The sequence below is a fragment of the Cucurbita pepo genome, chromosome LG04 (genome assembly GCF_002806865.2).
Source record: "Cucurbita pepo subsp. pepo cultivar mu-cu-16 chromosome LG04, ASM280686v2, whole genome shotgun sequence".
In the NCBI taxonomy this organism is placed as follows: Eukaryota; Viridiplantae; Streptophyta; class Magnoliopsida; order Cucurbitales; family Cucurbitaceae; genus Cucurbita; species Cucurbita pepo.
Window position 1 is genome coordinate 4,369,590 of NC_036641.1, and position 15,167 is coordinate 4,384,756.

The 15,167-nt window shown below is 36.6% G+C and overlaps 1 protein-coding gene across 2 annotated transcripts; it reads left to right on the forward strand.

Annotated features, from left to right (window-relative positions):
* The first annotated feature begins 8,385 nt into the window (after window positions 1-8,385).
* LOC111793190 (transcription factor bHLH143-like) lies at window positions 8,386-12,463 on the forward strand. 2 transcript variants are annotated; one of them, XM_023674966.1, is made up of 4 exons: window positions 8,386-8,603; window positions 9,404-10,031; window positions 10,217-10,378; window positions 10,508-12,463. In XM_023674966.1, exon 4 carries the CDS (start codon window positions 10,527-10,529, stop codon window positions 11,565-11,567), a length of 1,041 nt encoding a protein of 346 aa, XP_023530734.1. In that variant the 5' UTR covers window positions 8,386-8,603; window positions 9,404-10,031; window positions 10,217-10,378; window positions 10,508-10,526; the 3' UTR covers window positions 11,568-12,463. The 2 variants fall into 2 exon arrangements, with proteins under 2 accessions (XP_023530734.1, XP_023530735.1); XM_023674967.1 differs by lacking the exon at window positions 10,217-10,378.
* The last annotated feature ends 2,704 nt before the right edge of the window (window positions 12,464-15,167 follow it).

The window sequence follows — 15,167 nt, forward strand, 5'->3', positions numbered from 1 at the left end:
GATGTTTTCGAAACACGTAAGTCTATGGCTGTGTTTTAAGATAAAGGTTATGTTTTATGGAATTTAAATACAGTCTTCCGCATCTAATGTTTATGGTACGTATATAGTAGCGACTTTAAATTAAGTAGAAAATTTCGGGTCNTAAAAATAAAATAAAAAATATTAGAGGGCATGTACGTCCTTAAATTTTGTGTAACAGTAAATATCAGAATTTTAACCAGTAAATTAGAGAAATAATTTTATAGAGTTCAAACTTGAAACTGATGTCATGGACTCACGTAGGTTGACTTGGATTTCAAAGGATGAAATCGAACTTTCATTAAGGATATATTCGTGACAATGACTTAAGCTAACCAGGTAAGTGACCTTACTATCGGCATGGTTATATTTGATGTTGACACGTGCTCTGTGGTTCTGCACGTGTCATATATATTGATATGTGTGAATTGTCTATGGATCGATATGTCTCCTATATGTTATGTTATGTTATAATATGTGGATTGTATGATAATAATTATGGTACGATGTGCTCAAGGAGATGTTTGAGATAGGATACGAGAAGGATGCACAAAACTAAAAGCATACATTCACGGCAGCGTTTTAAAGATGTGCTTAAACTCTTATTCATTTTATTTAGTCTTTTGTTGTGTCGTTTTAAAGATGTTTTCGAAACACGTAAGTCTATGGCTGTGTTTTAAGATAAAGGTTATGTTTTATGGAATTTAAATACAGTCTTCCGCATCTAATGTTTATGGTACGTATATAGTAGCGACTTTAAATTAAGTAGAAAATTTCGGGTCGTTACATCTAAACTTCTTCAATTCTTCACCGATTTTAGTGATTCAAAAGTCTAGATCTATGAGTAGTCACCTACGGACAAATTTTCATGAAGAAATACTCGACCAAAAAAATACTTCAATCTAGTTGAATCTGAGTTGCAAAATTTGTTCTCTTCTTCTCTTAAAATCCTAACCCGTTTTTTTTTTACTATTTTATTTTATATTTTTCATAAATTCTAAGACCGATTAAAAATCTGTCATCTACATAAGTCAAATCAACTTGGTTCCTTTTAGAGAAGTTGTAAAGTTTTAATCTAATTATACAAAGATGTACTTCTTGTAATTTTAGGACAATCACAACAGGAAATAAACGTGTTCAAATATCATGTAAAAGAGTAAAACTTACCATGTTGCATATTCTTGACGTTCACCGTAATAGCGTCTTCTACCAAATCAACTCTAGTTTCCTTCACAAAATTTATATGAAATTCCTCCCGTATCAACTTATTAAAAATTTATAACTTAATTTTAAACGAAAAAAAAAAAAAAAAAAAAAAAANAAAAAAAAACTCTCGAATTTGAAGAAAAACCAAAATCAAGAACCGGAAAGGCTTACCTTTGAATTTTTTTCTTAATTNAGAACCCGCATGGCCCAATGATCTTTTATATCAAACAATTTCCACAGAAGGTGGTAAGATGATGCGATAGGACCAAGATACTTTGATTTATGACGTTTTCGCAAACACTGGAAGGGAGAGGGAATCCGACCCCGGCTTCGCCCGAAGCATGCGAAGGAACGAGCCTTGTCTACGAANAATTTCCGCTCGAAAAAATTGGGTATTTAATATCTAGTAAGACTCATGTTACAATGCAATTTTTAACCACTTACTAAGTATTTTTTACTATGGAGGCTATGGAATGAAGATGCTTAGAAAGTTTACGTGTTTATTCATATTTTTCATTCATAGGATAGTATGTTAATATTTTAGTTTTTAAATTTACTCTAGCAAGTCGTTGAAAACTTATTTGAAACGTTATCTTTTTTGTATGGTTTTTGTTATACTTGAGTTTATTGAATTGAAAAATAAAAGATTGAAAATATACTTTCTTGAATTAATTGAAATGATGTGACATGTGTGTAGTAACAATCAATAGGTCACATTCAAATCTCGACCAACCTGTTGGGATATGGAAACTAATGTCTATTTACAGTAAAGATCGGGAAGAGATATATTTAATAGATATTTCGTAAAGATCATTGTCTCCATTAGGGTCTTCTCGAGAGGGTTAAGGATGTGAGATCCTATAGATGTGAGTATTTTGAACGAGTTAATGACCCTTATCTCAAAAAGGAAAACAACTGCAATGGTACTGTAACGACCCAGATCCACTGCTAGCATCCACTGCTAGCAAATATTGTTCTCTTTGGGCTTTCCCTTTCGGGCTTCCCCTCAAGGCTTTAAAACGCGTCCCCTAGGATCTTATAAAGGGTGATTTGTTCTGGCTTCCCCTCAAGGCTTTAAAACGCGTCTCCTAGGATCTTATAAAGGGTGATTTGTTCTCCTCCCCAACCAATGTGGGACATCACAATCTACCCCCTTTCAGGGCCCAGCGTCCTCGCTGACACTCGTTCCTTTATCCAATCGATGTGGGACCGCCCCAAAATACACCCCCCCTTTGGGGCCAGCGTCCTTACTGGCACACCACCTCGTGTCTACCTCCCTTCGGGGAACATCAAGAAGACACCCCCCCTTTGGGCCCAGCATCCACCTCGTGTCTACCTCCCTTCGGGGAACATCAAGAAGACACCCCCCCTTTGGGCCCAGNCTCTATTTTTCTAAGAAATTTTCTCTTTTATCTTATCTTCAAATTCAACGGAAAAAATTCTAGAAATTTAACTTTTAAAAAAAAAATTGGGTATTGACCAATTGAACTACAATCCCGGGGAAGGGTATGGATCATAATTATTACGGAGAACCCGCATGGCCCAATGATCTTTTATATCAAACAATTTCCACAGAAGGTGGTAAGATGATGCGATAGGACCAAGATACTTTGATTTATGACGTTTTCGCAAACACTGGAAGGGAGAGGGAATCCGACCCCGGCTTCGCCCGAAGCATGCGAAGGAACGAGAATTTTCTTTATTATTATTATTTAGTATGCATTACAAAAAATTTCCGCTCGAAAAAATTGGGTATTTAATATCTAGTAAGACTCATGTTACAATGCAATTTTTAACCACTTACTAAGTATTTTTTACTATGGAGGCTATGGAATGAAGATGCTTAGAAAGTTTACGTGTTTATTCATATTTTTCATTCATAGGATAGTATGTTAATATTTTAGTTTTTAAATTTACTCTAGCAAGTCGTTGAAAACTTATTTGAAACGTTATCTTTTTTGTATGGTTTTTGTTATACTTGAGTTTATTGAATTGAAAAATAAAAGATTGAAAATATACTTTCTTGAATTAATTGAAATGATGTGACATGTGTGTAGTAACAATCAATAGGTCACATTCAAATCTCGACCAACCTGTTGGGATATGGAAACTAATNCCCGCCCCAAAATACACCCCCCCTTTGGGGCCAGCGTCCTTACTGGCACACCACCTCGTGTCTACCTCCCTTCGGGGAACATCAAGAAGACACCCCCCCTTTGGGCCCAGCATCCACCTCGTGTCTACCTCCCTTCGGGGAACATCAAGAAGACACCCCCCCTTTGGGCCCAGCATCCACCTCGTGTCTACCTCCCGTCGGGGAACATCAAGAAGACACCCCCCCTTTGGGCCCAGCATCCTTACTGGCACACCACCTAGTGTCTACCTCCCTTCGGGGAACAGCAAGAAGGCCGGCACATCGTCCGGTGACTGGCTCTGATACCATTTGTAACGACCCAGATCCACTGCTAGCAGATATTGTCCTCTTTGGGCTTTCTCTTTCGGGCTTCCACTCAAGACTTTAAAACACGTCTACTAGTCTACTAGGGGAAGGGTTCCACACCCTTATAAATGGTGATTTGTTCTCCTCCCCAACCAATGTGGGACATCACAGGTACACCTATGAAAAATGACTTGAAAATGGTCTGAAAATGAAAGTGTTTAAATTTGTTTCTTTTACTAAAAGTATATGTCAAATGCATCAAATGGAATGTTTCTCACAGTTTCATTGAAAAATATTTTTAGGTGGATTATATCTTGCAATTAAATTTAGTAAATTGAAACCCTATATATACTTCAATGCTTTTCTTATTTCTTTGTATTTTGGTACATAAGTCATCCATAAAACTGTTAGCCAATATTTCTCTTTGAATTTTCTCGTTATTTGTGTTCATCTTGAATTTTATTTCTCATGTTCTTTGTGTTTATCTTGATCGGGTGTGTGCGTTATTAAGCGATCCTAACATAACTCTCTGGTTCATACATCATCAATATAAAAAAATTAGCCAATATTCCTCCTTCAACTTTCTAGTTATTTGTGTTTACCTTCAATTTTCTCTCTCCTATTCTTTGTGTTCATAGTGTGTGCGTTCTTGAGCGATCCTAACACAACAAGGAAACAAAAGAAAAATTGAACCCTAACTTTAGTCTGAGCAAATTAAAGCATGAACTCATACTCCTTTGTCTTCCACGAGGGCCACATGGGTGGTGATTATGATTGGTGTAAAGATTAAAAGAGTGCAACACAATGTGTTAATTGCAAATTGATTATTATTATTATTTCCTCTCCCTTGCAAATCATGCGTAGTTCTTGTATCATTTCTTCTTGCAATCTAAGTTTTTTTTTCTTCTTTTTTGTTTCCTTTTTTAACTTTTGGGTTTGCTTCTTTTACTCATATCATATCAAGCTATCACTTTTACACATTTTGGTGGGCTAAGGAATGTTTTAAAGTAAATACGAGATTTTAATGAATGCTTCTTTTTATGATATGTTTCACCTTTTTGGGCCTATTTGGTGTTCATAATGGAAGAGCATGGAGGGAAAACCTAATTCTTTTTGCAATTATGTCCAATAGTTTGGTGGGTTTTATGTTTTTTTCTCTTTTTAGTGTGTTTTGTTGTTCGCTTTTGTGTATGTAATGGCTCAGGTCCACCGCTAGCAGATCTTGTCCTCTTTGGAATTTTTCTTTCGGGCTTTTCGCTTTAAAACGCGTCTACTAGGGTAAGGTTTCCACACCCTTCGATGTTTTGTTCTCCTCCCCAACAATGTGGGACTCTTTTGTTTGGTGAGAGGAAACACCTAAGGGTGTGGAAACCTTCTCCTAGGAGATGCGTTTTAAAACTTTGAGGGGAAGCCCGAAAAGGAAAGGTCAAAGAGGACAATATGTGCTAGAGGTGGGTCTGAGTCGTTACGGTGTATGTGATCATTGGATTGAGAGTTTTTTTTTTTTTTCTTTTTTTTCTTTCTATTTTTTGGTTCAAACTTTTCTAAAAGCTTGATTGGATTCACCAATTGATGCGTAAAAACTATGAGAACTACTTTATTGATGTTACTACAAGAAATATTACCTTACCATTTGATTATAGCATTAAGTTTACTCAAACTAGATTATAAAAAAAATACATTACGTTGTAGCTGAAAAAAAAAACCCAGGTGGCGGTACTCGTTCTTATCGAAATAATCTCGAACTCAAAAATCAAAGGATATTTGAAGACTTTGAATTGCAAGAAGGGAAGCTCTGGTAAGATTAATGCTGTAACGATAAAAAAAAAAAAAAAAAAAAAAAAAAAAAAAAAAAAAAAAAAAAAAANAAAAAAAAAAAAAAACCCAGTTGGCGTTACTCGTCTTGTAACGATACAACTTTTTTAAATGTTATCATTACAAGCATGTTAGTAAAAAGCTCGTGAAAATTGACTACGGTATCAACATTTGAGAAAGCAACTAAAAGAAAATGTATCTCTAAATCTAAAACAATCAGAACTCCCGAAACCTATTACAAAATGGAAATCATGTTGACGTAAACCTCATGGCTTCATTAGCAAACACCTTGTCACATACTTCATACGTTCTTATTGTTGTCTGAAAAAATAATTTTAGAAAAGGTCGAGTAGTAATTTAGCTAGTAATCACTCTAATGGGTCGGACATGTATGCACACATAATTTTTGGGTTATATTCGAACTATCTAGTAATCCTCTTAAGGAGGGTTATATTCTACACATAGGGGTAGTTTCTCATGTTATCTACTTATATAGTCTCTCGTCCCCTCACACAGTAGTAGTTTTCCATGTTACTTACGTAGTCCCTCGTCCCCTCTTAAGGTGGATTAATTCTACAAACAATAGTGTTTTCTCGTGCCGCCTACTCACCCTCGTCCTTTCTTACGGTGGGTTTATTCTATACACAGTAGTGGTTTCTCATGTTATCTACTTATGTAGTTCCTCGTCCCTTCTCAAGGCAAGTTATATTTACACACAGTAGTGGTTCCTCGTGTTATTTACTTACGTAGTCCCTTGTCCTCTCTCAATGTGGTTTTATTCTACACATAGTAGTGATTCCTTAAATTGATTCTATTCTTACTGCTAGTGGTCTTGTAAGTTCTCTTAAAATTCCTTGAGTGCCATTGAGGTTGACTACGTTCTTAGGGCATCTAAGCGGTTTGACTTCATGTTGCATTTTCAGTTGCTCAAGGTTAGCTCCTAGGAGCTAAACCAATCTCTGGGTGCACTCTAATCTAGTCGTCTAATCGTCGTTTAAAACTGTTCTAGCTCTAGCACCATGTTCTTAACTTTGTTCTCTCATGCGTACATGGTTAGAAGGATATTCCTATCGATCACCTAAAGTACGAAAAATCATATTCTAAACATTCAAGCAAACTCAATGAGGAGATAACATCCATCAATCACTTAAAGCACAAATCACAATATCCCATCCTCCAGAGAGTAGACATACAACTTAAATTCTCACCGTAAGGGCATTTTAGTAATTTTTCATAACACACTAACATTCTCATCCAATTTGCTTTTCTTGAGTCGTAATCATGCATACTCTAACAACTTAAGGCAAGATATGCTTGCATGTTAGCATATTCCAGCGATCCCTATGAGTATTAATTCAAAAAATTCCAAGTGACTACTTACATGGATGACTCGAGCCTTCTCTAGCTAGCTTTTGGACATGTTAGGAACTTCAAATTTTCTAAAAATTATCTAGGACAACTGGGATGAATAAACATTCAAACAAGAGTCAAAACATTATGAGTGCTCGCTTGGATGAGAAAGTCGGTGGGATTGACGCTATAAACCCGCTTGGATGGGCAACCAATCAAAGATTTGATATTTATGGTTAATGCCCTAGAAGAAAGAGCTTCACGACCAAGTAGCTCAAAACGTGAGGTAGCTCCGAGAGCTCTGTGTCCAAGTAGCTCAAAACGCGAGGTAGCTCCGAGAGCTCTATGTCCAAGTAGCTCAAAACGCAAGGCAGCTCCGAGAGCTCTAGTTTACACATGGAAGAAAGGGTCAAATAGCTAGAAATTTCACAAATAACTATGTTGAAACTTTTTAACGAGTTGAACGAAGATTTTAGGGCAATGGTAAATGCCATCAAGACATAGATCGCTAGAATAAAGACTCGAGTGAACTTGACTACATAGGCGATGCAAAATCAAACCCCGAATTAATCTCATGTTGGGATTAAGAAGGTTAAGATCTTGGAACCCAAAGCCTTCAAAAGGAACCAAAATGCCAAAGAACTCGAGAATTTTATCTTTAATGTTGAACAATACTTCAAAGTCACGGAAACCTATTTAGAAGAACTTAAAGTTACTCTGGCCACCATGCATCTCATCGATAAGGTAAAACTTATTAGGTTATGGAGACTGATGCTTATTTATAGCTGGGTCAACGGTTATATCCGGTAAAACTATATTTGGTAAAGCTATATCCAGTAAAGCTATATATGGTAAATAACTATATATAGTAGATGGTTAAATCGGGTAAAGCTATATATGGTAAATAGCTATATATAGTAGATGGTTAAATTGGGTAAAACTATATATAGTAAATAGTTATGTAGTAAATAGCTATATATAGTAGATGGTTAAATCTGGTAAAGCTATATATATATAACCGTACTCTTGGAGATGTACTTTCTATTCTCTATAATTCTCTCTTACTGTACATACATGAAGTCATCAATAAAAATAAATCCTTTTAGCCAGAGTTCTCCTTGCACTTTTCTCTATCACATTCTTTGTATTCATCTAGATCGAGCGCGTGCGTTGTTGTTCGATCCTAACAAAACTATGGTGATGTTCTAAGGTGAACAACATTCAAAATGGATCGTGTGCCATTAACTCATGGGAAGACCTCAAAAAGTTGAGGGCTCTGTTCTTCCCCGAAAACTAAGGCACTCCATTTGAATCCTATTTTTTATTATTTTTTTTTTTCGAGAAATGACACAAATTTATAACTAAAAAAAATATTTTGATAAATAAATTTGAAAAAATATATTTAAAAAATAAATTCAAATAATTTAAGCCAAAAAAAGAAAAAAGAAAAAAAAAAGGATGTGAGAGAAAATTAAAAAAGGAGGGGCAAAATAGTAATTTGGCTGTGTCTATAATGTTGACTTGACATCCTTTATCAGTCTCCCATCTCTGGACATTAAGCGTGCAATTCGGCTTCCCATTCTCCACTGTTCTTCTACAGTTCCACTCTCCCCTCTGCTTTCGCTTCCCCTTCCTTTGTCTCTCAAACTTTTCAATCTCTCTTCTTCCATTTCCTTCTCGATCTTCACACGATTCAGCTAAAAGTTAAGCGCCTGCCTTGATTCTCTTCGGATTCTTCTCAATTCCCCTGCAAATTCTGCTTTCGATTCCTCAGGTTCAATTACTTTTATGTTCTTTCTTTTTTCATCGTGTTTGTTGTGATCTTCTTTTGCTGGATGGTTTCTTTGATTGTTATTCCATTGGTTTATGGGGAGATCCTTTGGATTGGCAGCATTAATGCGATTGATTTCTCTTTGCGATCTTTGGGTGTATCGATTTTGTGATGGTTTGGCTGTGTTGCTTGTGGAGCTTAAAGTAGGAGTTTATTTGCAGATGAGGAAATTGTAATGTTAAGTTTTAGGTAGAGATGAGGGATGGTTATTCTTGATTTCTTTTCTATTGAATCAGAAAGTTTTTACTATTCCCTTTCTGTAAATGAGAACATATGATTTACCAGTTTTGTTTGTGTGTCTGTGTTTCTGTGAGATCCACATCGGTTGGGGAGGAGGAGAACCAAACATTCTTTATATGGGCGTGTAAAACTTTCCCTAGTAGGACAATATCGGGTAGCAGGGGCTTGGCTGTTATAGTTTTATTGATGCTCTGTATACTGTTGGAATTGTAGCATTTTGTTTTTGTAGCTTGGAAAATGAAGGGGAGAAGGGAGAATATGATAGAGAACTTTCTTCCTTTATCTCTGTAGAGCTGCGAAGATGGTTGTGCGGCTTGTCTTAGAGATTGAGAATACTCGCATTTCATCTCATATGTTTGTCTAGACAAAAAATGAGGACAATTGCACTAATGAGTCTTCAAATTTGAGCTAGATATAGCTAGCTTCTTATTTGTTCCTTTGTTTTTTCTCTTGTGTGGAGGTTTTGATTCTGAACACTGGATTGCGATCTTGCAAATTTTCAGGAACCTTATTGCTGTGATTAGAGCTAGTACTGGGGGATAACGGAACTGCATAAGAACAATAATATGGCTTGGTCGAGTTCTACTGTCGACGTGTTTCACAAAGTTGTGCGCCTGAAAATATGTTACTGGGTTATACTATAAATCGTTTCTCGTCTCATTGAACCGTTCCTTCTTCAGTTTTATCTGCTTCATATCATCTAACCATGGGATCCAATCACTTTTTTATCGTTGCCTCTGATATATACATCAGCTGAAACGAGCATACTGTCTGAATTTTAACACAGGCCTTTGTTCTATATTCCAATTCTAGGACTTCGCTCGAATTTCTTCTTAGTTTGCTTAAATATTTTCTGTTCCTCTACTTTTGTTCGTTTCCCCTGTGTTATGTTTGATAGTTGGTGTACTCTAAACTTCGACAAACATACTTCGCCCTCGTTCCCTTGTGTACTCCATTCTGTCTCACATCATATTCATTGTTTAGCATAATAAAGGGTCAAAAGTAGTTATGGTGTGCCAAGCAGCTAGCCAAACACGATTTCGGGCTTTGAAACATGAAAATGGGATTGGAGGGAAGCCAACAATTATAGTCAAAGTGATCGCATGTTTTCAACCTCTGCAGAATTGCCAGGTATGCGCAGCTTGGCTTCCTGATCCTTTGATTTCTCTCGATTTTATACTCATAGAGAATTAGTTTGGATATTGAATTTACTGTCTTCATCACCATTCTTCTGATAAGTTGTTTCCTTTCTGTGAAGATCATTGACATCCTGGAACTGTATGGTTAATGTTACTATGTTTTTTTTCTTTTTCCAGGCCGAGTACTTCCGTCATTTGCTTAAACCCGTCACGTAGATCATTTGTGATTTTTTGCGATAATCTTGAGCTGGAGTTTTCTCTTTTGTTCTTTTAATTATTTGTTTTGAAAGAATCTGTGAGTAATTGAACAGGGGAAATCAGAGACATATTCATCTTGTGGTAGGTTTTCCCAGTCTTGTCTATTTACACACCTGAAAGGATCTTGAGTGATTTTCTTGTTTCTTTTCTTGGTTGACGTCTGATTATTATTATTATTTTTTTTTTCCCCTTTTCATTGTCAATGTTTAGGTGATTGGTTTTTTGTTGGATGGTTAAGACTGGAGATTCTTGGCCTCAGCCTGGGCATGCTGCTGGGAACCTGCCCGATTTAAATTGCATGAATGAATTGTTAAATTTCAGGCTGCCATGTCTGAACCCAGATACTTATATCTCTTCTGCACGAGCAAAATTTCGAGGATCGTCTAATCCACATGTTGGTTTGAATTCGGAACAGAAGAATGGGTTGCTTCATAGCTTTCCGTCTTATTTCGGGACCGTGCATCCCCATGTACTTCCATACCTTGTGGAGAAACACTGCAATTCTTCTTTGGGACACGCTCGAATGACTTTACCTGGCTCAAATACCGAGTTTTCTAAGAAGGAATACATTATCTTTGATCAGTCTGCAAATCAAACAAGTGTAATGTATAGTTCTGGTTGTGCTCAGATCCCCATCTCCATTAGTGCAAAAAATTGCAGTCATGGCTTAAATGATGATGAAGAAGAAGCTGCTGGGGATATTGATTTTAAAAATTATTTGTTTCACAAATGTCCATTGAATAATGGACTTGCTGGTGAGGAAAGCGAGATGCATGAAGACACAGAAGAAATAAACGCCTTGCTTTATTCAGATGATGACAACCACTATAGCAGTGATGATGAAGTAACTAGCACTGGTCATTCCCCACCGCTGATTAAGGAACTTTATGATAAACAAACTGAGGAAATGAATGAGGAAGTTGCTAGCTCTGATGGCCCCAGAAAAAGGCAGAGATTGCTAGATCGTGGGCTCAAGAAATTGTCAGATGCCCCTGTTTCAGTGAAAGTAGATGCATTTAACAACTACGGAGTTGATACGAAATCAAGCTACACTGGTGGCGATAGCCAAGGACATCAAATGGATTCCGTTTCGGGTAATTTTTCATCGAAAAAAGCCAAGTTAAGAGAGACTTTGAAACTTCTTGAAAGCATGGTTCCTGGTGCCGAGGGCAAGCACCCGATGTCGATCATTGATGATGCTATAGACTACTTGAAGTCTCTAAAGTTTAAAGCAAAAAGCTGTGGGGCTGGCTGTCACGCTCTGCTGTGATGTCGGTCAAGGATGCCAGGATGGAGAAAAAAGTGGTGACCAAACTTTTCTTTTCCAGAATGATTGTTTAATTTGAACATCAATGTGGTAGCTTGGCTTGCTTTTATGGGACCCCATGGACATTAAGGGACTGTACATAATGGGCTACTAAAGGAATTTAAGTAATATGCAGACACTGCTCTTTGCTCGTTGCCATTGAAGACAAAATGGGTAATGTTGACCAGAAATGATTGTCTATTTGCTTTTGGAGCATTAAAGATTAAAGGAATCACTCAGATTCGACAACTTAGGAGGTGACAGTGGAGGTATTTGTTGTGTTCTTGAGGGACCCCATGAATTTAGTGCATGCGCATTTGGTAAGTTATGCCCCACCCTCCACTTATCTCCATCTCCCCCTTCTCTATATGGTGCTTTGCCTTCTCTTTACCCTTCATGGATAGAAAAAAAGAAAGAAAAATTGCAGATAATGAAAGTATTGGAAAAGTGATCCAAGTGCAAGGAATTGTGAGAGTCTAGCATTGTGTTTCATAATGATATGGTGGATGCTGAGCTGGAAATGCCCTTTAATCAATAATGTCGTAAAGGTAAGCTTGTTTTTTTCTTGCAAAGTGGGAAGTGATTGCTTTTTTTTTTCAGAAAGTTGTGAAGGTGTGGCGTTGGTGCTCTGCTGCTGCTCGTGGGAACTTTCACTGAGGTTGGCTTTTAGTTCTTTTTAGATTTGTTGTTTCTGATGTCGTCGGTCCCCTGTCGGTTTGTCAGTTTGAGTTTGAATATGATGAATAATTGGTGGATGAATGTGATTTTCTTCTGCATTATTGTTTTTGATTCTCCAACTTGTTAGCTGCTTTTTTTTTTCTCATTTCATGAGTTTTCTGTATATTTTGTCGTTTTAATCTCTCTGATTGGTTTGCTGATTCTCTCCACTTCTCTTGAGTAATGAAATTTGCATCTTGATGAAACTATAGCATTGTTTCTTGTGGGGTTTCTGGATTTTCTTTTGAATGAAAAGCACAATAGCTGAATGAAAATGTGAGATCCCACGTCGGTTGGAGAGGGAAACGAAACATTCCTTATAAGAGTATGGAAACCTCTCCCTTGTAGACGCGTTTTAAAATCGTGAGGTTGACGGGATGCGTAACGGGCCGAAATGGAGAATATCAACTAGTGGTAGGTTTGAGTTGTTACAAATGTACAGAGTCATGTACCGAGCGGTGTGCTAGCGAGGATGTTGGATCCCTAAAAGGGTGGATTGTGAGATCTCACATCGGTTGGAGAGGGGACCGAAACATTTCTTATAAGAATGTGGAAACTTCTCCCTAGTTGATGCATTTTAAAACCGTGAAGCTGATGGTAATATGTAACGAGTCGAAGCGGACAATATCTACTAGTGATAGGTTTGGCCGTTATAAAAAAAAACTAGAGAGAAAATTATTTAACATTGTTTTTTTTTTTTTTTTTTTTTTTTTTAGTGTTAATCTATGAATGAATTGTATGGCTCTCACCATTGGGCTAGATTAGGACTAGGGTTGGAGGAGGAGGCTCATCTTTTAGTTAGTGTTATGTCAATCCTTGACGCCTGCCCCTAGGCCATGAGTTAAATATCGTGGGGTGCTGTCGATTCGTAATATATTCTTTAATCGGTTGAATTATGCTTAGGTTGACAATGTTATAAAAATTTATTGACAAATGTTATTTGTCTTCCTTCAGTCAAATGATAAGACGTGTCTTTAGTTGGATCATGCTTGTACGTCTCTATTTTTATTTGATAGTAAAACAGAAAGTCTCTTAGATGATGCAATAAGTCCTTTAATTGACAAGATTGGAATCACAATATGATAAATATTGACGTGTACCACAATTTCAAAGGGGTTACACGATGCTTCACTTGCTTTGTCGAGCATCATTTTCGAGTCTCGAATCTCTTTTTTCTTTCTTAGAAGATTATTGGGACTCGACAATAGATTTTGCTCTCACACTATAAAGATTAGGTTACTAGACCTCTATTGCAGAAAAAGGCTTCACGTATTGCTTGATAAATTTATGAGGCACAAACTTTATTTTAATTTCTGAAGGCCAATAATTTTAAAGGAGGAGTCTGTATAAGACTAGACCAAGAAATAGTTAATTTCTCTTTTGTAAATTTATTAATTGATAAGATTGATATTTTATAGGATGATCATATGCAATTCGATCACTTACGAATTCTTAGTTACGAGGGTTTGTCTTTTGATTTGCCTGAGAGAGTGATTTTCATAGTGGACTTAATAGACGTAACTTTTTAGAGACTTGTCAAATATAAAATTTGTGTCCGTGAGTTATTCAAAAAGATATTGTGGAAAAGTTTCATACAGTTGGAACACCTCCTACGGATTTTTCGACAACCATTTCTACCCACATAAGATTTGTGCTTATTGATAAAATCAAACTAAAATCTAATGCTTCTCTTGCATGAACGAATAGTTTATCTATACCACTACTCTTCCTCTCTCTAATTGTCAAGGCTCAGATTCATCGTTTTGTATGCAAATCTCGCTAGAGAAGAAGATGCACCCTTCACATGAAGGAGACCATCGGTTCAATGTGTCTCTAACTAATTCAAGCCATTTCAGACATGATTCGATCTGGGTTGGTTCTATATGTTGTTGTTTCACCGGTGGTTCAACTCAATCTAGATTAGTCCAATCCATCCTCCCTAAACCCTAAATCCAAAACCCTATGGTACCCTCATTATCTAAATTGGATACAATGTGACCATCCAGTTTGTCTCCAACTTGCCCACTCCAATTCAGAGGGTTTTCTTTTCCCTTAGTGGAATTTGATATTGGGTTGGTGATCCATTGTTTTTTCCTCCCTAACAAATGCATGGCGTTTGGTTTTAAACTTGGCTTGCATTCAAGTACGTGTATATTTGTAGTGTGGTTGAATTTTGTTCTGTAATGGTTCACACTCACCGCTCATAGATATTGTCTGTTTTGACCTCTTACATATCGTAGTCAGTCTCACGATTTTAAAACACGTCTAATAGAGAGAGGTTTACGCAACCTTATAAAGAATGATTTGTTCCCCTTTCCTACCCAAGTGGAATCTCACGTGTTCATTTGAAGGTATAGATGAATGTTTTTATTTAGTGGGAGGCAAGATTGTTGCTTGATCTCTAAGGGATTGATTCAAAGCCAAATTGTTCGACAAAGATATAATGTCATGGTGCCATCATTTTGATGAAAAGAAAGACGTTACTATTTCGATATATGACACTCGAGTAAAAGAGATATACATGAATGAAATAAGATCACATTCAGATGAGATCGATTATGAGGATAGAATAGTTATACCAATAAATTACATCGAAAGATACACTGATTTGCTATAAACTCGGGACTACGTCCAATATTTTCCAATTTAGTGTTATTGAAAAATATTACATGCAATCCCACATAGGCCGAATATGTAAAAATGGCATAGTAATGTGGACGTTCAATTATGATTTTTTTCCTCGAGACAGACATAAATCAAGACATCTCAATCATTAAATTTTAGTTGGAAGATAATCTATAATTACCATGTTTCATTAATAGATCTCGAGAATTTTTATTTATTTTA